Raw genomic sequence first — 23,378 nt, 5'->3', positions numbered from 1 at the left:
TTTCAGGGAGAAGTGATAAACTACGCCTCCATTTAGACAAAGAAGTGCCGAGGCCTTTCCAAACAGGGCACCAATTTTTTGAATTAAACCCGAGTTTATCCAGAACAATTAGAAGGAAATCCCACCTTATACAGTAGTATGCTTTGTTGAAGTCAAAGACAAAGAGAAGCAGCTGCTAGCCTATGGAGCACGCTAGGTTAAGCGCAAAGGCTGACAAAGACATTTTGTTGGGGATCCACCACCTAAATGCATACATCTCTGATTCGGACCGCTAACGCCTTCGCCACGATCTTCTAGGATGTGTTCGACATTGTGAGGGGCCTCCAACCACCCACCTCGACTCGATTTTGTCTTTTTGGAAAAAGTCCGCTGGTCGTCGTGTCATCTCGGTGGTACTCCAAAATCCTATGGTTAAGTTTATCGTCCAATTCCTATACAAAGGGCTTAGTTTAGGATGAAGGAGAGGCAGGAGGTCATGAAGGTGCACATTCTCCCTTGGAATTTAAAGGCCTTAGTTTAGGATGTACTAGGGAAAAGGATGGGACCTCCATTTCCCATTTAAAAAATGATAATGGTAGAAGCCATTTTAAAATCTAGGCCCTTTCCCCAATGTCACAACAGTTGGGAGCATGATGAAAGTGACAAGCTAGGCACACCTCGAGGTTGCCATATCAAATGCAATTGATGCAAAATAATTGAAGTTGTATGTCATCATAAACGTTTAATTTCACTTAACTATGAACATATTCCGCTTTGCAATCGTACAACCAATACTACTCTTTGGGCAATGGGAGACTATGGCGGGAAAAGCGTACGCTTTGAACAAGGTGGGTTTAGGCAGGTTTCAGACGAGTGTGAATTGCAGGGGTGTTTGGTTGTTGTGAAGGGATCCCATGTGCATGACAAAACCTGTAATCCAGTCGTCTGTGCAGAATCTTGTTCAACACTAATGCGGACGCCCACTACGTGGCCAATGAAAAAGAATTGTTCTACATCCGTCCACCTAGGTCTGCCCAAAATGTGAACTGAACATCCATCTGGAAGGGATACACACGTGATGCGTCCGAACGAGTATGAAGATCCCCTTCGAATGTCAACTAGGACTAGCTGGTTTCACACACATCTGCCGCCCACTCAAGAAAAACACATTTGGGGCACTGTGGTATTTCAGACACGAGTGGACATCAGAGCAAATTCTGCGAACTGGATTGGATGAGAGAGAAGATGGGGCCTTAAACACATAATACTATTTGGTTGTCTGCAACTTGGGCGGCGTGCCTAGGATGGGAAAAAATCCAACGGACAAGAAGTTCCGCCTATGACTTTGGGCCATCAAAGCTGAATGTCCCTTCACGTTGCTGTGTCTGCTCGTGTGGAGTGACGAGTCTGAAATTCAAAAACCGCGGGCAATTTCAAAAAGAGAGAGGCGGAGGGCCTAGAGCCGTCCGATGGAATGCGGGATCGGACGGTAGAAAGGGCCTATCCGTGTGCTAGCCGATGATTGGTGGAAAAATTCAAACGAAATACTATATAACCTGTTTTCCATCTCCTCTTCCTTCATCGCCATAGCCATTTCTCTTCAAGCTCGACTTCAATCCTCGCCATGGCTGCCTCCGGTCGCGGCAAAGCCTCCGGCTCTAAGTCCGTATCTCGTAGCTCCAAAGCTGGCCTCCAATTCCCTGTTGGTCGCATCGCTCGCTTCCTCAAAAATGGCAAATACGCCCAACGCGTCGGTGCCGGTGCCCCTGTCTACCTCGCTGCCGTCCTCGAATACCTCGCTGCTGAGGTCCTTGAGCTCGCCGGTAACGCCGCCCGTGATAACAAGAAGAATCGCGTCGTCCCTCGCCATATTCAGCTTGCGGTTCGCAACGATGAGGAGCTCAGTAGGTTGCTTGGACAGGTGACCATTGCCAACGGGGGTGTCTTGCCCAACATTCATACTGTGTTGCTTCCCAAGAAGGCGGGTTCCTCTGCCAAGGCGGTGGAATCTGCGGCTTAGGCTGTTTCCACATCACGATTCAAGGTGTTTCTTAACACCACCCACCATTGAGGATATTCTATACTCTTTTACGCTGAAGAATTCACTGAATAGGCCATGTTTCGGCCTTGGCTGCTGGGGTGTCGATTTTGAGCTGGAATCACGAATACCCGAGTAGAACCAGTAGCTTAGGAGTATTATGGAGTTCTGTAGAATGAGATGGCTTGTTTTGGTTTCTTAGCCGCACCTTATGTAGAAGGTGTGCAGTATTCCTGTGGACTTCGAGAAACTTACATTCATGGTTTGGCTTTGAACTTTGCGTTTTGCCTGCAGCGGTACGCTGTGAGTACTCGAAATTCACATTGCAACCTTAAAACGGAGCTCGGTTCCTCCTTTGCATTGATGAATTCCTTCTGTGCTGAGCTTCTGAATGACTGGCAAAATTTAAGCTGCGCTTCCTTATCTACGAAAGTGCAGAAAGTTAAATTTCACCTCATTGCTCGACTTGGTCATATCTGTGCAGTTCATCACCAGGATGTGTAAATAGTGGCAGATTTATGGAGCTCAAACAAACCTATTCAAGAAGACAGCCCCCTAATTCTTCACTCGAAATCATCTTGGGAATCACATCTGCTCATAGCCCCTTGAAGTTCCGCAAAGTCGAGGTCCCCACTTCTCTCTGTTGTTGTGAGCCTAATTTAGGCAGGTTCTATTTCATGATGGTCTTGTTTTTAGGCTCTTGGTATATTTGGTGGAGTTGGGCCCTTGGCAAGTGCTTGGGTTTGCTTGTGAAGATGATATCAAGCTTAGCTTGATGTGCTTAATGGTCATTGAACCATGTAGCTCCATCTTAATTGCTACCAAATCACTTTGGAGGTTCTACTTTTTGTTGTATCATTACCAAACAATTTTGGATTAATTTTGTTCTTTTGGTGATCTTCTCATCTAGTATTGGCCTTGCTATGTAAGTGTGAATTTGGTGGTTGCTAGGAGTTGAAGAGGTGGGTTTGCAAATACTTTGGAAGTCTTGTGTGTTTATTTGATTGTTGTGTCTTTTGTTTGGTAGGATTGTAGTATGGTGGGAGTTGCTTAGATGGTATTCAATACATAGGGTTATACAACAACTAGGGGGTTGTAGATTATCAATAGGTTTGCATGCATATCTATGTTGTATTAGGAGTTGACAAATTATCTAGAAGATGCATTGGAAGTTAATTATATGTCAAAATGGTATGTCCCTCTTGCAATTGCATAGATCCTCCTGAAAAAGGTATAAAGAGTTATAGGTTTCTAGATGAATGTGAAATAATTTTTTGCATTGGCTTAGCTTAATTCTTGTCCACAACTAACATACCTTAATTTGTCATCAAGGGAGGAGGAGCTAATCAATATCTAGTAAATGTTTGTTATTGTTTGAGAGCCTTTGGTTGGAAGAGAATTGCAATGGAGGAGGAATTTGAAAGTGAAACCTTAGAAATTATATATTTTAGTATATTAGTTTTCTTTCATATGGAGAGATATCTCCAAGAGTAGTTGGCCACATCATGGGCCTTTGTCTTCTTCTCTTGTATATTATTTATTGTTACACATAGGCCCTTAGAGCTAATTGCACATGCTTGGTCCCTACACCATCCACATTATTATTGTTGTGCATATACACATAACACCTATCTTAAGCATAATCTTAATGAGTTTATTGTAATCATAGTGAATTGAATAGCATTTGGTTGGTCATTTGTAGGGTTTGTAGAAAGCATGGATATGGCTATTTAGATTTGCACAAGTGTGCATATATTTATCATCATCTCAAACCAAAGAAAATACACTTTGCAATTATTCTTTAAAATAATGTTATGAGCCTTATCTTTCTTGTAGTTTGCTTAAACCTCTCCCCACCTCTTCATATAGCTTTGTTGCACTTAGGGTGAAGTGTTGCAAGTTGAGTGGCACCTTTTGACCACAATTTTGTCCCTTGCTTTGGTAGTTTTTTTGAAGTCATTTGCCATGGAACCTTGAATATGGATGAGTTGCATAACCCATGTGTTGTTCTAGATCTTGCTTTATTGTGTTTGTTTTGTAAAGACCTTTTTGCCTCTTTTGGTGTTGTTACCTTTATCAGTAGCAACTACTATTGTATCTCGGCTACATCTTGTTCATGGACCCTTGTGTTTGAGAGGCAACTTCTTGGTGTTGCCCCCTTTTGAATTGGCATTTGTATCATTTCTCCCCTTTGGCCATAGTTTTGAGATGTGGTTCCACGTGGGAGGGCAATGGACTTTGTTGCACTTATTGTAAGCCTTTCGAGTAGATCGATGTAAATGCAAATGAAGACCTTGAGAAAGGACTCATCAAAAAAGGTCTTGCTATTGTACCATAGCACAATGTAGAGTGGCATATACTTGGAAGTTTTGGGAAGCCATCTACAAACCTTGCAATTGACAACTAAATGATAGTATCTATGATTAGATGAAGGTATGAAATCCATTTACATGCAAAGGCCTAACTAAACATGTTCTCAATATTGAAGAGCACACTAATAAAAGTGGTAAAATTTGAGTGCCCTTAAGGCTTCCTCATAGGAAAAGAGCTTTGTGCATTTATATTAGACTTAGGTAAAGATTTAGATCTTTCCTTCAAGAGTGTGTGTGAGGTGAAGTAAGCAAATGGATTGTAAAGGTGAGTAGAGTAGATGTCATCAAGGTCATGCTTAAAATAGGTGTTATGTGTATATTCATGATGGTGATGATGTGGATGATGGAGGGACCAAGCATGTGCAACATAAAAAGTTGAGATCCTCATGATGTAGTCAACTTCTCTTGGAGATACTTTTGCCCAAAACTACCTCTTCATATGAAATTGAACAATCACCTTTGAGTATCTTCCTTCATTGTATTTGTATAATATGTAGTTTGACATGCATTGATGCATACTATTGGTGCATATGGCTCATAGGAATTACCTAGGTGCTTAAAGTTGTCTACAACCTCGATTTCTTGATCAATTTCCAAACAAATGGCTACCTAAAAACAAGCATTGTTTAGAAGATGTCATAGAACATTAGTTTTCAAAGGGAAAATCATTGTCTTTGGAGATGGTGGTAAATTGTCAAAACTAGCATTGCTGTGATTGTGAACAAGTGAAGGATTGCAAAATCGCTTTAGGTAAATTGCAAATACATCTTGGTGAATCAAAGAAATGAAAAATCACGTGCAATGGGGACTTATTTTGTTTCATTGATGGAGTTGGGTAAGCTATGGTATTGAAGAACTTCTGTCTTTTATTTGATCTTAATGGGGATTTGTTGGAGCCTATGTTGGAAAGTGGTTTTGGTAGTTCTATGCATGCTAATGATATTGTTAGCTATGAAGTGTCATGCCTCTAATGTGTTGGGCATTGGCCTACAAGTTCCATTTGTTTAACTTTAGCATGTTAGCATGGCTATTGTGTATGAGCAAAGTGAAAAAAAGAACTCATAAACTAGAAATAGGATCATTCCATGGATAGTATTGGGGTCTTGATTGATTGTGAGTTTCAACATTCAAACTATTGAGAGTTAAGTTAGACGTTGGTTAAGTTCTTTGTGCAATCTCTTGAGGCAGTAATGTTTGTTAGAATGCAAAGAGATAGGTTTCTTGCTAGTGATGTGCCTCGGGTGCCATTCCACTTTTGCACGAGTCCTCTCTTTGATAATGTGCATGGAAGGATCGTCATGCTCATGACTAGGTATGTTAAGGAGGGTGCATCCAAGCTACATAAGAAGGTGGATGTTGTTGGCCTTACCATTGAGGTTAATCTTTTAAAGGATATAAATATAATGTTTCCCATCCACACAGACTTTAAAAAAGGTTTACATTCCTCAACCTCTCTTGTTTCCATATCCAATGAGGTTCTAAGGCTTTACACACCAAACGACACCCATGACTATATGGCCATTTGAACCAATTATAGGCCACAAAATACATGGCAGGTGCATTGCCCGTTATACATGTAGCGCTCTAGCATTTACATGTCATTCAACGTGGATTCCACGAGTGCCTATTGCAAGCCCTTTTGTGGCCAAGCTTGGCTGCCCAACAAGGGGTAGACATCCAATTTGCCAATTCGTTGTTTCTTTAGGATCCCAGACATTAATCTACAACTTTAACAAAACCAATCGAACAAGCTTTAACACCACCAGGTATAACATAACCACCACCCTTATTTGAATATCCTCCTCTTCTAAGAGAGAATCCTCACACATGGAAGAAGCAAATCCTAAGACCATCAAAGCCTCCCCATAAAACCAATAGAGTAACAACACACTTGACCAAGAATATCTATAACAAGAGAACACACTCAACCAAGAACACAATAAGAAGATGCAACTAAGAAGCCCCCATAGACACACCCACATGCACAAGCAACCTTGATGATAAAAAAGGGTGAAATGTTGAGCCTTTGAGCGAGAATTTAGACTTTTTTCCTACTTGTTGATGGTCAAAATTTTCCCTGCTTAAAGTGCCCTCCATGGATCTTATCTTGTTGAATCAACTGTGGAAGCATTAGAGTTGTGCATGGTGGATATAGATGATTTTGAAACATGACAAAATTTGGATCAAAATATAGCAAAAGAAATTCTAGTGTACAAGTTGCTTTTTTATCTTAGTAGTTGAGTTTGAGTCAACTAATCGTGATTGGCTTTGTTGAACCAAAGACTAGGAATGAATCATCATGAGGCACCATTTGAAACATAAAAACCTTGGCTCATCCTAAGCTCACAGGGGTCATGGAGGAGGCCCTAGCTTGGTAAAATGCCCTCTCCATAAGGGAGGCATTAGACTAGCTTAGGGCCAAATAGGTACTTATCAATGAATTTCCATGGCCTAATCTTGTATGCCAATATACAGCCTTAGGCCATGCTAAATGCTTTTTACCACTTACCTCTAGGGTTCCTCAACTCCCTGACTTCCCCAACTACCTCACTCCTCGGTTCACCTCACCTATTTAAAGCCTGTACTGACCTCTGCAAACTTTGCCCCCTCCATTTGTGCTCCACTTTGTTGCCCACGCCCCACTCTACTACCCGCGCTCCACTTTGCTTTCTACATTAATGCTCGCTCCATGGTTCGTCCTTCAGCTCCCATACTCATGCAAAGTCCCGTACGCCTGCCTCCTGCCTTCCTTGCACAGTCCAATTACAGTGGTCGTGCTTGATTTTTGTGACGAAAACTCCTTGTGCGCCTTTGCTTTACGATTCGGGCTTTGAGCCTCGTCGATCTTGACCTTTTTACCAAATTTGACTCTCAGGTCTTTAATTCCCCTTGATCCGCCCCCCCTTTTCTAGTTACTTGTTTTTACCCCCCTCCCCCTCCCTTTTATATGTTTATTTCTTCCTATCCCTTTCGATATTTTTATAAACAAACCCACCCCCACCCTCCCTCCCCCCTTCCCCAACTATTCCGTTATTTCTCCCTTTCTCCCAACTTCCCCTTATTAATTTTTTCCTTTCTCCCCTAATTTTCCCTATTTCTAAACTATTCTTTCCCTCACTCTTAACCTAACATAACCTCTCTCCCAAACTTAACTACTCCTAACCACCCAACTCCAGCCTTCCAACTCCTCGACTGGCTGGTTCCCTCAACTCCCTAACTTCCCCGACTGCCTCACTCCCTAGTTCACCTCACCTATTTAAAGCCTGTACTGAAACCTCCTACTGCATGCCACCTCTGCAAACTCTGCCCCCTCCATTCGTGCTCCACTCTGCTGCCCATGCCCCACTCTGATGCCCATGCTCCACTGTGCTTTCTGTATTAACGCTTGCTTTGTGGCTCGTCCTTCAACTCCCATACTAATGCAGAGTCTCGTACACCAACCTCCTACCTTCCCTGCACAGTTTGACTACGGCGGTCATGCTTGATTTTTGCGACGGAAACTCCCTTTGCGCCTTTGCTTTACGATTCTTTGAGCCTCAATCTTGACTTTTTACCAAATTTGACTCTCACGTCTTTAATTCCCTTTAATCCCACCCCACCCCCCCCCCCCCCCCCCCCCCCGCTTTTTCTATTTACTTGTTTTTACCCCCCTCCTCCTCCCTTTTATCTGTTTATTTCTTCTTGTCCCTTTCGATATTTTTATAAAATTTCAGCCCCCCTCCCCTCTTCTTTCCCCCCGGCCTCCTTACATATTCATGTTCTTCTCCCTTCCTCCCCCCCCCTCTCTCTATATTGCCCCCCCTTTTTTCCTATTTATTCAATTTCTTCTTTCCTAATCTTAATGTAATCAATCGCTCACATAGACTACTTTTTTCATTACTCTACGTATCGTAAAGATTAATATTTCTTTTCGTGCAATGACTCCCACAACAACCACGCTAACATAAGACAGCCATTTGAACACAACAGGTCATCAAAAGAAGAGATGTAGCTTAAATGCAATAACAGACCATTCACCTTTGAAAATTGGCAGCCCTCTCTAAACAAAAGGACTTTTAGTAATATGAAACATTGATAACGTACTATCTATCAAATTAATATGCAACGTTTAGATTGAATTTTTGAGACAATGATATAGTGCTCGATGATTGAGAAATGGAATGTTGCAACCCGTGCATACTTCAGCCCATGGGAATACTAAGAGGCAATACAAGGTGCTTCCAATCATTTGGTTAACAACATCGTTACCATTGTCGTCGGTGACTCAGAAGTGCAATGCTACAACCCATGCATAGTTCAGCCTGTGGGAGGATTGAGAGACAATACGGGTGCTTCCAATCATTCGATTAACAACATTGTTGCCACCGTCATCAACACCAATCACCTTATGCAGGTAGGAAGGACTCAAAAAAAGAGCACCACCACAAAGAGGGCTACCAGGTTGATCACAAATTTGAACAATTTGGTCCATTCACAATCAAGAAAAACTCAAGATTTAGTATTCCAAAATAAGTAAATCCTTTATAGAGGAAGCACTTCTTGTAGGAGAAATGTACTGCCTTACCAACCCCTTACTCTACCTCCACTATCTCAATCACAACCACAATCTCAATGTTGAGCACAAAACTGTACCTACATCCTTGGTCTTGATCTCAATTGGTTGTATCTCTTTCAATTCACCTCGAAATTGACACATGAGCTTATTTACAAATCTTTGTGTGTGTGGAGAGAAAACTATTCTTCTTTAAAAGTATGTATTTATCAAGTGTGAACACTGCTTTTCCAAAACTAGCCCCACCTTTAAAAAATAAATCCGTAGCCTTAATTTTACAAGTTCATTTTATTAAAAAAAAAGGGAAAGTAGAACTATTGGAGCCGATATCTCTCAAATGGTGCAGAATCTAAAAATAAGCAATAAGACAACTTTTCATTGACAATGTCTCTCAATTCCTTAACGCTTTGGTCTTCTTCTCTTTGTGCCAAAATCTACCGTTTTAGGCCTCAAATTTTTGTTTTAGAATCCAATACAAAAATCGAAGCAAAAATACCATTCCAAAGGGCTTTTCCATGATCTTTGGACCGTCTAAACTACTTTAGACGAAGGGCTTTTCCATGATCTTTGGACCGTCTAAACTACTTTAGATGGTCCAAAGATCATGGAAAAGCCCTTTGGAATGGTATTTTTGCTTCAATTTTTGTATTGAATTCTAAAACAAAAATTTGAGTCTTTATAGTTTAGACGGAAAAGTCTTTGTAGTTTTCCATGATCATGAAGTCACTACAAAGGAAAAGTCTTTGTCGTTTAGACGGTCCAAAGATCATTGTAGCATCAGCATGAATCACATCTTGCACATATTTGACTCCTTTGTATGTAGGATAGTATGCCTTTTGGGGTTCAAAGATGGCGAGGGGCAATTGAAAGAGCTTACTCCAATGCATACTCTCCAAAGCCATGTTTCCCACATTAAGTGGATGTTCTAACCAACATAAATATTTTTGAAGCACTTGCCAATAGAAAGGGCTCCTTGGCATGGATAGATAGTGCTTTCTTGGATAGAGAAAGGTCTACTGCACATGGATAGATAGGTTCAGGAAAACTATGATAGTGCGTTCTCGCACCTTGAGATCCATGCTCACAATGAAGTCACTGAGCAAAGGAAAAGCAAAAATACCATTCCAAAGGGCTTTTCCATGATCTTTGGCTAGAAGGGTTAAAATTCTTATTCTGATGGCAAAAATTCCAAGAAATGTGATAAAATACAGTGTATTGAGATAAGGCCTCACAGCCAATGATCCACACAAATATCCTTGGATGTCTGATGAATGCATAAGTCATGAATCTCTTCCTGGCTCTCTATCTCAAATTTCTCCTCATCTAGTCTCTTGAGTGAATGATGAAGTCATCAATCTCTTCCTGGCTCTCTAATTCAAAATTCTCCTCATCTAGTCTCTTGAGTGAATGATGAATGGAGTGGGCTCTCGCTTGTTCCCTTTCACATTGGCATTATCATTGTCAGATCTTTATCTTTGTTTGTGGTGATAAACCCACAGTAAAATAAGATCTAGGGAAGAGTCATCCACTGTGATCTTTGAGTTCTTCTCCAAATAGGATGTAGACAATTGCATCCACTTGTGTGAGCTAGGGCTCTTCCTTTGCTTAGTGACTTCATTATGAGCATGGATCTCAAGGTGCAAGAAAGCACTATCATAGCTTTCTTGAACCTATCTATCCATGTGGAGCAGACCTTTCTCTATCCAAGAAAGCACTATCTATCCATGCCAAGGAGCCCTTTCTATCGGCAAGTGCTTTAGAAATATTTATGTTGGTTAGAACATCCACTTCATGTGGGAAACATGGCTTTGGAGAGTATGCATTGGAGTAAGCTCTTTCAATTGCCCCTCGCCATCTTTGAACACCAAAAGGCATACTATCCTACATACAAAGGAGTCAAATATGTGCAAGATGTGATTCATGCTGACGCTACTTCTATGTCCTTTCGTGCAACCAATTGGTATTATTCTTTGGGGGTGACTCTCAGCCTATTTGGAATAAGCTTTGAAATTTAATTCAGCCCTTCCTCCCCAATCCTCGTCTTCAAGTACGAAATTGCTTGGAGGATTGGAAACTTGCCAAATTGAGATTGGTTACCAAGCCATATCAATGATGAAACTAAAGCCGTAAAAGCCTAGATACATATGCATTCTTCAGGCATTCCTTGCATACATCCCTATATGATTTTTATCATATAGGGTGCATGACTCTACATCTCTTAGAAGTGTTCCTTACTATGGGTGATAGTGGTTGTATATTCACTTAATCAAATCATTGGTTTCACGAAAACTATTTTATGCGTGTGTGCGTGCGCGTGTCATAGTGAAAAGACAAAAGAGCGAAGCTAGACAATGGAATAGAACTAATTGCATTAACGGAAGAGTTTGTCCAAGTCGGTGAATCCCTGTTTATAAAGGAAACCAACAGCGGGCCATTTTGTAGAAATGACTTTGTGGAAACTATATAGAAGTTGAGCTTGGATAAGTCCTGGCAAGCATCACTTTAATTGAAGAGGGGAGTCTGCCTACCTGCTGCCACCATCTAACAAGAAAACATGGTAAGAACTAGCTTAAAACTTAGTTGGGAAGACAGGTGTCATAAACACCCCTCCCTTGTTATCGGGGTCACAATAAAAATAACAACTTAACCATAAATAATCACGAGGCGCTTGGCATGATAGCCCAAGGTCTAGGACATCAGGTATCACATTGCAAGGATCAAATATGCAAAACAAGCATGGTAGGAACTCAACAAGAAATTTGGAATTGAGACTAAAATCTCAAAAGTGAATCTCCTAGTGCAATTTTTTCGACTGGATAAAAAAGAAATAGATACAATGATGTCACACATTAATAAATTCAAGGCATTAAAGCAAGAATTCAAGGTGCACAATAGACATTAAAGCAAGAATTGGCAAGAATGAAGAAGAAAATTGAGGAAGATGAAGCTGTAGTTGTCATGAAACAAAAGTAAACGACAAGGTTTTCCCCAGCACATCACATGATCAAGTTTCTATGTCACAACAAAGGAAGAAATAACTCACTACCACCACCAAGACGTCACCATTGTGGGAAACTTGGGCATATCAAGAATGAATGTCATAACAAGCACAAATGAAAGTTGGAATGCACATTTTGTGGAAAGAGTGGTCATGAAGAAGAACAATGGTATCACAAAAAAAAAGTAGCCAAACTACATTGCACCCTAGGAAGACCTTGTCAAATTTAAAGAAAAGCTCTTCTAAAAGACATTGTATATATTTTCACCTCTTTTTCTCTACAAAAAGTGCTGTAATCCACCCTGTGAGGCCATATTATGTGAGGTGGTAAGCTCAAAGGCAATCAAGGAAATGCTTGTATGAGATTCTACAAGGGGACGGAGCAAAGAAGCTCAAGCAAAGGAAGGGAAGCATTGATTGCAAGATGAATATGCTAACAAAAGTTGCATAATCCAAGGCAAACAAGGAAGAGTGTTGGAGAATTCAATAACAAGTTCTAATCAATCAAGGGATTGATTGACAACATCATGAAGTCAAGCAAATTGGTGAAATCAATCTAGAAGAAGCTGTGCTTGACCAGACAACAACAATCGGGCCAAGGTGACTCTAGGACATAGGAAGATAAACATTCTCTCCTTATATTTCTGTTTTGGGCTTGCGCATGCTTTATGAAATACTTTGGATTATAGATTAGCATGGAAGTAGCAGACTTAAGTATGTGTTGAGAATAAGAAGATTTAGGTTAATGGTAGTCAATTTATGCATAATGTTTGTGAAAATACTATTATGGAAAAGAAACTAAAAATATGGTGACAAAGAATAAATCCTTAGTCAATAAGCTTAGGGGAAAGATTGGTAATGATATATTATTTATGATATAGTATAGTCCTGAACTTAATATGAGTTCTTCAATAAATTCATTTCTTACAGTAATTTGTTCTTGTTTTTTTCTATTCATTCTAAAACCTACCCACATTTCAAGAAAGGTAATTTTTTAGGATTTCTTTTTTTGGTTACACTAAAAGCTACCCACATTTCAAGAAAGATAATATGTGGCAATTTAAAGTTTGCACATCTTTGTAAGTCACATATTTAGTATTTATACTTGCCCCAACTTTTAAACATTAACATAATACATTTGGGTAGATTTTGTAGTTTGCACATCTTTGTAAATCACATATTTGGTACTACCCCAACTTTAAACATTGACATAATGCATTTGGGTAGATTTAATAGCATATTGGAATGCAGAATTCTCAAACACATAGGTTAATTTATCAAGTAGGCTAAGTTATCAATGAAATTCAAAAGATTGGTAATCCTTGATAGTAAGACCAAGAAATATAAATAGATAAATAGACATATTTGTATATAGTTCCCATCGTGTATTATAAAATTTGCAAAACTGATAACAAATAGTTGAAGCATAGCTTTGAAATATGTTTTTCTTCCATAGGTTTAGATTGACATTAAAATTTGGAATTTGTAGAAATGACTGGGCTTGATTGCATAGCATTGGTTTGGTCATGTCTAGGTATATAGTTGATATCTATATCCAAGACTTTGAGTGTTGCATATATATACAAGCTAGAAGAATCTAGCAGAAAAAAAGAGAATATAAATTAACATCATTGATCCTATTACTTAAAGGTACACTATAAAGGATATTAGAACCATATGCTAGGAATATCTAATTAAAATTTGTAAGTAGGAAACGTAACAATGATTAAAGGTCAGTGCATGATGAACTTTAAACCATGATAATTTAAGAATGGCATTGAGGAAAAAGACTCTAACCTTGACTCATAGCTAAATACTATGCAAAAAGAATATACATGTTGGGAATTGTTATTAGCTAGCATGACATTACCCTATTTTAATGATCACAAACTTGAAGTGTGATTAAACAATGACGTACGCATATTTTCTAGTCGCTACAAACTAATATATGTCATTTATTTCTACTCACATTATAAGGGAAAGATTCAAATAATGAAGTTTTGTCTTTGCAACATTTCTTAGTGTCATACTGGTATTGGATAGTATAGATGTTGAGGAATTTGACAATAACAATAGTTGGACTAGTACCAAATTAACATGATTGATGCATTGACATAGTATAATTATTCCTAATTGTACTACGTATAATAATTCCTATTGGTACAACATAATATTAATAATAATAAGAATTTAGAGATCTTTTCATAAGATTCAATTTGGATAATTCATCATGTCTTGATTGATGAAAGTTGAAGGTGTGTTGAAGATAAGTTTTTTATAATCTCAGTGATGACAATTGAGGTCACTTGCAACCTAAGGAGGGGATCTCAAAGGATGCATTTTGCAAGGTTCAATTGGGAAGGCCTAATTAGATCTAGTTTTTGCTAGGCTAGATGGTTGGTATTGTGGGTGATTCCATGTTAATACTAATGTCCTAGTGTGACTAATGTTATTGCAACTAGACATATTTGATGGTTGTGTGTTTTGATGTTTGTACATCAAGCATAATGGTGTTGGGAATTTGTGTTATGATCAATGGCTCCATTTGACAATGATAAAATTTAACTTTGGTGAAACATTTCTATTTCAACTCACTTGTAATTTGTTTATGTGCATTAGCTATTCTAATTTGACTCTCTCATTAAAAAATCCAAATATTCTCATTTAGCTACTTGGTCGCTTGAAACCAACCCTAGTAAACCCATGTAGCTTATATGATGTATCCATGAATATGCAAAAGTTGATTTATTCATAAGCGCATTGCTTAGTCAAGGATTCATAGCCATAATCATGCGTACTCTTATTGCTATGCATGGGTAGTATTTTATGATGGATCCATGCATATGAATGCTTCGATGTACATAATAATTGAATTTAAACATATATTACCTATTACCCACACACAACCCAAAAAAAAAAACCATGGATTAAAAAAAAAAAAAGCTCAGACACATGGTAGCGTGGGGATATAATTGTGGACATATGTCTACTTTTGCCAATGAAAAGATGAGGAGAGGATGGATGTTTCAGATGGGTATGTTTTGCAAATGTGACTTTTGATGTTTGAGTTGTGTTTGTGTTGCACAAGAGGTGAATGATGGAAGCATTGCTCAAGATTTGCTCCATAGTTGAGGATAGTTTGGGTTAGGTCATAGTATATTGCAAGTGCTCTTCCCTGTCTATATAAGGCAAGCTTTATTACTGAGATTCCGCCCCATTTTGTGAGTGTGACAAGCATGGGAAGATCACATAAGACATGATACCCCTTTCTAATTGAGGTGCCCATTCAAAGCTATAGACATAATGGCATCCTCACCATGTGGGAAGGTGAGAATGATCTGATGATGCTATGCACTAATTAATCTATCCGATCCCAAGGCTATTGGGATGATCATTGTCATCATCGGTGATAAACAACCAACAAGTCATCTTGGTGAAAAGGACCATGTGGCGGAGGTCTTTAGAACATAGTAGAAAAGGTAGAGGAAGTGGCTTTCCATGAATAACTAGGCAAAGGAGGGATTGGATGACAGTTGAGCAAGCAAAAGGATCCAGGGGTTGTATTTGACTGTGATGGATTCATAGTGAGGTTGCAATGCAACACAAAAGAAGCATGCGATTAGGGGGGGTGTGAGCTCATCAAGGAGCTTCCCCCCATTTTGTGAGGTGCATGCACCACGAGAGGTTCAGCATAGGGGTGCTCTTGCACATTTCTCACTTACCCAAAATTGCTCCTAGCTTTGCTATCAAAGGACAGAAGCAAAAAAGACAAACCCTTCAGTCCAATGAGAATGAAATCTTTGCCTTCCTTGATTGCAGGAAGACCGTAATTGCTGTCACTAACATCAATGATTATAGTCAGGGTTGCAACCACGACAATGTTTCTAATTTGCGTTGAGGATGGCTGCGATGTTATTGTTGTTGGTTTTGCTCGACAATACAACCACAAGGTTTTAATAAGTTGATTCAAATGCGAGGAATGCATAAACCAAGAGAAAAACTGCAAGGAATGCATAGATTAAGAGCGCACGAAGAAAAGATGAGGCGTTAGATGGATACTGTATAACCACCACCACAGCTTGAGAAGAAAGGCAAAAACTTTGCTTCGATACAAAGGCTCGCAAAAATCTTCAAGGAAGGAAATAGAGGGGAGCCAGAAGACGACAAGGAAGGCAGATGCAAATGTGGCTAGCTATGGCGATGCAATAGGCTGCTATATTGCTATAATGTCCTTTAGAACCAAATCACTGATCACCCATACATTAAAAATTGTTGTGAAGTAAGGTATATTTGTATCTTTTGTACCCGTAGCAAACCCGTGGGACATATACTAGTTTCTTCTTTAAGACAACAATTCAACATGGCTTACCATGTCCATAAGGAGAGATTTCATAAATTGATTGAATTGCAAAGAAACTCATGGCACCTAATGTGGGGCCCAAATGGGGGACCCAACCTGAAGGAAAGTTTATTCACTTGCCAACAATACATTCACATAGAGCCCTCGATCAACCATTAAGGACCATTGATTCTTATCATCTCTAGCAAGATACCAATGATTTCTTCATGATCTTGCATGATTGCGCATTCCATCATCCATGTCCCATGCTTCTTGCAATCCAAGGAAGAAGCACACCAAGGGAAAGAACTACCACAGATTCTCATTCTAGAACCGAAGTGAGTTTCAACATGCAAATAATGTGAAAGCTCCATGAAAACATAAGGAAAGACCTTTATACTTTATTGAAGAGTTTATCTTATCTGCTTCTACTCCTAAAAAGAGACCAAGAAATTGTAAGGACACTCATTCCTTCAATAAGATCGTCATCACAACATATTTTAGAACACTCAATAAAAATGAAAGAAAATGGGAAGAAAACACACAACAAAGCCTTGTATCTTTAGGAAGATGCCTTCCAAGAGTTATGTGATGCCTCCTATAGTTACGAGGGCATTCCTGTGACCCACTTAGCTAGCATTTGGTTTACCTTTTCCATTTTTATGTAGGTTGCTCAAATTTTAGTACCAATTGTGGCAAGAGCTGAAAACTCATTCGCAAGTGAATTAGATGGAGCCATTATGATCACATTCATGCCTACTCAATTTTGCGATGTTAGAAGACCTTCAAAATGTATGATACAAAGGGTGGAAATCTCCATTTTAGGCTCCCACAAATGCTTGAAATTCTAAAGGAAAAATGTGCTATAAAGCGTTCATGTCAGTGTTGATAGAAACTTTTTTCCCAACCCCTCAAAATAAAGATGACCTCTTGTAGCATTCGAGTAAATGTGTCCAGCACCTCGAAGGCTCCAAAAAGCAAACCCTAATGAAAACACAGCAAGAGAATGATTCGAAATGCAGAATTGAACCAGAAGGGGAGTCCTTCTGGTTGAGACAATAGCTCCAAATGATGCAGAAGATCTGAAATGAGTAAGGTGGCTCTATACGATAGTTTGAAATGATGTAACATTGTTCGAAGTGCTACAACAGGTGTGTAGGTGTTCCAAAGCGCAACAGTAGCTCCATAAAATGCAAGTCGATTCACCAAGATAACTCTGAATTGTTGTAACATGTCACCGTAGTGAAAAATGGCTACTGTGGGTGTGCTGGAAGGCCAAAAACAGCCCCAAAATATCTTTGTTGAAGGCGGCTATGTAGGAGCAGCTCAGAAATGCTCAAAATGCCTTCAATGTCCTCGAACTTTTGCAAATGATGCGCACAGGTGGTCGGCTCTATTGCGACGGCTTAGGAACCTAGATTCGACGATGAAGAGCTCCAAAAAAGCCTTGGGAACCACATGTGCATATGTGACCTAAAGGAAGCGCCAACCAGCATGCTGGTAATAGGGCCACTTATAGCTCAGAAATGACCCGAATGAAGGCGAAAGGAAGAGGATAGCAGAGGTGTTCCGAACGCCCAAACCGCCTTAGAGGGCATTCCCACGGAGGAGGTTTCTACGATCGATATTTGTGGAAAGCTGAAAAATTGTTTGTTCCAGTGAAGATAGGACGTTCTGCTAACATTGTGAAAGAGTGCACGATTTTTTACCTTTCATAGTAGCTAATGAAAATTTGAAATCGGACCTTGAATGTAGGTACAATTGCCATAAATTGAGCATTGTAGGAATGTCCTTTGAGTAAAGTAAAACAGGGGGGTCAAAAAAGCGTATGTTGGTGAAACAACTCTCAATGCAAGAATGCTACGTCTTGTTTGAGTTCCCACAAGTGGCTATGGCGTACATTCTTCCATAGCGCCCTCTCTCCGCCATAGCTAGCCATTTCCTCTGCGACTAGACAACTCAGGTGAGCGACCCGCGCACACACATACTGTGATCTATAATGGGCACATCTGGTTGCAGTCTAATGCTAATAGGCAGCAAAGGTTTTCCCAATATTATGTGCGGCCTGGCATGCACGGGGTGAGTATCCAATTAGAAGGCTGCTACCTGACTCTAGCCCGCACTACTACAAAGAGCCCTTCACTTGTTGGATTCCTATCGGATCATGTGCCTGTAGATCCGATAAGGTCCGGCCAACTTCTGGCAGCCATGTGCCCATAACTCTGATAGGCATCCAATAGGCAGCATGACTACCGAGATGCAATCTTCGATAGACATGTGCCCAATCTATCCGTGGTCCTCAACATCCTGTAAATGCCCGCGGTTGACATTCCTAGGACAAGCGGTTGGGAATGCCTCATTTCTCTTAGAGCGCTTCCTTGCGAGTGCTAGCATCGCTGAGCTGAGTGAGCAGCAAGAAGCAAAAATTCCACCGTTCCCGTGAGCAGGAATCCCTGCTAGCCCAGCATTGCACTGCCAGGCTAGAGTTGCAAATTTTCTCAGGATGCTGGTTGAGCATTGAGCTGTCGAAAAGTGTGTCAGAGTTTTTCACAGATGAAAAATCGAGCAGAGAGTGTTTTTGACCAATGCAGATGAAGCAGAGGGTAGCCAAGCCCTCGCCTCGGGCCCGTGGCACGCGTGGGGAGGCGCTCTTAGGACGCACAAACTGGTCAAACGAATGAAGAAGGCGAGGGTCAAAAAGGAGAATGTGTGGTCAAGGAGAGCTGTGAAGAGTCAAAATGCTAGAAATGAGTCGTCTTGTTGGAGGTAAATATTTCGCCATAGCCAGATTTCGGAGCTCTGTGTCCGCCATAGCTAGGGTTTACTCGAGCTCCATCGCCATAGCCAGAGCTTCATCTTCCTCCATAGCCATAGCCAGAGCTTCCCCTTCCTCCATAGCCATCTCCTTCTCCACCTCTGTCTTCCTCCCCCCTCAATCCCCTTCCATGCCTCCCCCCTCCCCCCCCCTCATCCCCGTCCTTCCCACCATCTCCTCCCCCTTCGATCCCCCCCCCGATAGCCCTCACCGTAAACCCCTCGGCCTCTGGCCTGGCATGTACCACTCCCCCGTCACCGATGCCCTCTGGAAAGCTCGCTCCAGCATCTCCGAGCGCCTCTGGCCCCCCCCCTCCCTCGATGGTCCCCCCCAGGAAACGCTCCTCACCCGCTCCCCCGAAGATAGCCGCGTCAACATCGTTTACAAGTTTACGTCCGATTACATCCTCCGCGAGCAGTACCGTAATGCGTGGAACGAGTGCCGCATTGGGAAGCTCATGGAGGACTTGGATGCTCTGGCCGGAACCATTGCCGTGAAGGTATTAAGAATGCCCCTTTACGCATTGTTATGTCGAAAATGGGAGACTCCTGCGTAGCGCAGGGCTGTGTGCGCTCAATTTCCTGTGCAGTCTATCCATTTTAGTTCGATACTTTGATGCAGGCTTTTCCCGTTTGTTCTTTGATGATTCTTTGTCTACCCAGCTTGGATACTACTGTAAAAGTCCGATTAAGGCGATCATTGTTATACCATACTTGAACCTCTAAGATATATATATAGATCAAACAGCTGAACCAACGATTGACTCGTGTTTCTCAACTTTTATCGATATTAGTGCAAATTTTCACGACGGCGGAAAAGCGTCAAAAGTCATTTGTTCGGGAAAGATTTGTCCTATTCACTGTGAAGCCACCCATCTATCGCTTAGTTCAGTCTACTCCGCAGTTCTGCCCTTCTTCTAGTTATCAAAGGGGTAAAGTTTTGCGGCAGGAATTACTATCCAAGCACAATCTAGTTTACAGGACTTGCCCCTGAAGTCGAACTTTATATTGGCAGCATTGTGCGGACGAGGATAGTACAACCAGGCCACTCTTGTTGGTGACTGCTTCTGTCGACAAGATTCACTTGAGGAAGCCAATTACACTTCATGAAGACGTAAAGATGTCTGGTGCCGCTGTGTGGGTAGGGAGGTCGTCTATGCAGATAAGAATGGAAATTCGGCAGACTTCTACAGGTATTCAACACCTTTTGGGTTTGGTCAAGTTATTTAATCGAGCCTCCTCAGCAGTACAACTGCCCCCGATTTCCTAAAAGATCCTCTCCTTCATGTTCATTCCTCTGGGTAAACTCGTGTATACTTGAAAGGGGAACAAGCATCCAAGAAATATGGGTAGAAGCTCAAATAAGCGGCAAAATATGGGATGAAATGCCAAAACGAGTTCCAAATAGCAAATCCTAGTATAAGTCTTAGCCTAGTGAATACGGTATTACTCTTACACATTTATTGAGTTGGTGCTACTAATTGTGTCCCTACCACCATGTCAAGACTATTTTCAATTTGTAGCAATAAATGGATCTGAAGTAATAAATTGCAAACATATGTGCTTATTTTTCATTTAAGATGATACTCTTAGTATAAAACATAAATGTAAGTTAATTAGAACATATCTATATCAGTTGTTACAAAGTTCTTCCTTCTATTTCAAATCTCTTGGCAGTGAGCCTCGTGGATTTTATAAAGGACACTTTTCTCCCTTTGTGTATCTACCTCTTCTGGTTTGTGTTCTGTGAAGAGTGCTATCGAGGCAAACTGTACACCTGTGTTAAGTATCTTACCAAGGTGGGAGACCTGGTAGTCAGTTACTATTTCTGTAAAGTGAAAGGTGATGGAATATCACAAGTGGCTACTGCATTGACGAACCAGCGTCTCGTGTATCTGTGTCAGGGCTTTACATCATCTCGTAGCTGAGCAGGAAAGATCTGGGATTGCCTTGTGAAAATTTCTGTGCAGCTCGTTGGAAAAATTAATTTTCCTCAAGGGAGAGGCTAGCTAGCGGGCAGGCAGGAGGGGTGTGGCCAATATAAGCCACACATGCTGACAGTATGCGTTTCTTAATCTGCTTAGGATTCCTAAGCTATTAACTTCTTGTCTATGAGTCCTGCTCTCTCCTGTATTTTATGGCTGGAATCTTAGGACAGTTCATTTGTTTATTGTCAGAAAGGCAGATAGTTGTACTCAAGTTTGTCTGAGTATATGATTGCACATCATTTGATCTGGCTGCCTACACCATCGCACATGTACTTGAAATGCACCTTTTTTCGCAGTGGAGCCCACCACTTCAGAAATAAGAGGAGCTTCTCTTTTTCATTTTCTTTGCTTTGACAATAAAATTTGTTTTACTTTTACATTAAAAGCTGTCTTATATGCTGCAGGTGAAGATTATTATGAGTTGGTGATATTGATTCAAGTCTTTTGATAGTGCAGGATGCTATGAAGAGGATGAGTCTATTGCACTCATAGCAAATTTCACGTTTGTCGCACGTGATTCAAAAACAGGAAAGGCAGCACCTGTTAACCAACTTGCTCCACAGTCAGAAGAGGAAAAGAAGCTGTTTGCAGAAGGTGAACTGCGTGATAGCCGACAGAAGAAATGGCGCAGGCAGCAGCAGCAAGACATTAGTGGAGGCCTTAAATGTCCTCAGGACATTGAAAGGTTGCAGGCATTGCTCAGGGAAGGTCGTGTACTTTGTGATATGCCAGCCTTGGCTGATAGGAACAGCATTTTGATAGAGGATACCAGACTTGAGAATGTTCACATCTGCCAGCCCCAGCAGCGAAATATTCATGGTCGTATATTTGGAGGATTTCTCATGCGCATGGCATTTGAGCTAGCATTTTCAACTTGCTATTTATTTGTTGGTCACAGACCATTGTTTGTAGAGGTTGACCGTATAGATTTCCATCGTCCAGTGAGTATCAACAAAGCCGATGTGTATCCTTGGTTGTTGCTATTTGAAGGTTGGAATATTGAGAAGCACTATACGAGGAATCTTCACAGCATGTAAAACTATGTATTCTCTGGCTTCAGGTGGATGTGGGTGACTTTTTACGCTTCAAATCTTGTGTATTATACACGGAACTGAATGACGCTTGTCAGCCACTTATCAATGTTGAGGTGGTAGCTCATGTTACTCGCCCCGAGCTATGTACAAGTGAGGTGAGGTGTCTCTCCATCTGGATATTGTATTAATGCATTCCCTGAATTCTTTAAATTTTAGAATTGGCAAAAACCAGACTCCTTGCCAGACGGAGATTCGAATATTGCGATGTATGTTGTTAGGATTTTGGGGATAGGACATTATAATGGATTCATTCTGAGTGGTTGATGGGTTCAGATATCCAATACCTTCTACTTCACTTTCACAATTCATTCCGAGGTGACAGCTGGGGGTCCTGTCAGTGTTCGGAAAGTGTTACCTGCAACAGAAGAAGAAGCTCGGCGCTTTCTCCAGCGATATGATGCTGACCATGAAGAGGGGGAAACCACCGTTTGAAAGGTGAAAAATAAGAGCATATTTGGAGATGGTGGAATCCACTCAATCAGCAGCTGTATATTGTTTGAATCTTTACTAAGCAAAGCTTTTAAGATACTGCAGCATGTAAAGGGCCACCGAAGGCCCAGTTATAATGTCACAGCTCAGCGAGCAACTCCAGCACTCAAAGTTTCCTTACCATTAGCAGCATGCTGTGCTGTTGACTGTGCTACTGCTAAAATTAAGCTTGCTGGTTTTAGTGACTTACTCTATATTATGCAACAGTATCTGCTACAGTTTCTCAACTTCCCTGCTGGATTGGAGCTTGGTCTACCTGTTCAAGGAGGGCATTCAGCCTGGCTCTGAATCGGAGTTCTATATCAGTTTAGGGCAGCCATTGGACCACTGCAGGCGAATTCAGCCTCGTGCCTGAACTTGCACGTCATGCCATGCAGTTCTTTTCCTATCTCTAGGTTGGCATGCAGTCTATTGTACAAATGTGAATCGGTAACTTCAAGTGAGGTGTGTCGTAGCAAGTTGAGTTGCATGCTTAACACCAATCAGCTTCAGAAGTGAGGAGTACATTTTCACACGTCGTAAGTACTTAATGTGCATGGAGGTGTATGTTGCCAATCCAACACAATAGGATGTAAGAGCATAAGCTACATTCTTAATAATGTTGCTTGGCTGCATGCATCATTATATTTTCTTGTGAGTTGTGTGCAAATGTTGGACTGTTAACTTAAGGGATTAGGTCTTGTAGCAGGCTGAGTTGCATAGTATATTTTTGCAC

General features: G+C 40.9%; 2 protein-coding genes across 2 annotated transcripts; both read left to right on the top strand.

Annotated features, from left to right (window-relative positions):
• Window positions 1-1,574: 1,574 nt before the first annotated feature.
• On the top strand, window positions 1,575-2,643 carry LOC147883293 (putative histone H2A.3). The gene is made up of 2 exons (XM_087399271.1): window positions 1,575-2,023; window positions 2,312-2,643. Exon 1 carries the CDS (start codon window positions 1,604-1,606, stop codon window positions 1,997-1,999), a length of 396 nt encoding a protein of 131 aa, XP_087255397.1. The 5' UTR covers window positions 1,575-1,603; the 3' UTR covers window positions 2,000-2,023; window positions 2,312-2,643.
• Window positions 2,644-19,008: 16,365 nt separating this feature from the next.
• On the top strand, window positions 19,009-23,106 carry LOC147883292 (acyl-coenzyme A thioesterase 2, chloroplastic-like). The gene is made up of 5 exons (XM_087399607.1): window positions 19,009-19,592; window positions 20,108-20,285; window positions 21,537-22,021; window positions 22,141-22,269; window positions 22,448-23,106. The coding sequence occupies exons 1-5, from the start codon at window positions 19,017-19,019 to the stop codon at window positions 22,604-22,606; spliced, it is 1,527 nt and encodes a 508-aa protein (XP_087255733.1). The 5' UTR covers window positions 19,009-19,016; the 3' UTR covers window positions 22,607-23,106.
• The last annotated feature ends 272 nt before the right edge of the window (window positions 23,107-23,378 follow it).

The sequence above is a fragment of the Dipteris shenzhenensis genome, chromosome 28, assembly GCF_047967505.1.
Source record: "Dipteris shenzhenensis isolate YYH24624 ecotype China chromosome 28, Dip_SZ_1.0, whole genome shotgun sequence".
Lineage (NCBI taxonomy): Eukaryota > Viridiplantae > Streptophyta > Polypodiopsida > Gleicheniales > Dipteridaceae > Dipteris > Dipteris shenzhenensis.
Note: the sequence above shows the minus strand (reverse complement) of the source record. Positions and strands in the feature narration are given on the sequence as shown.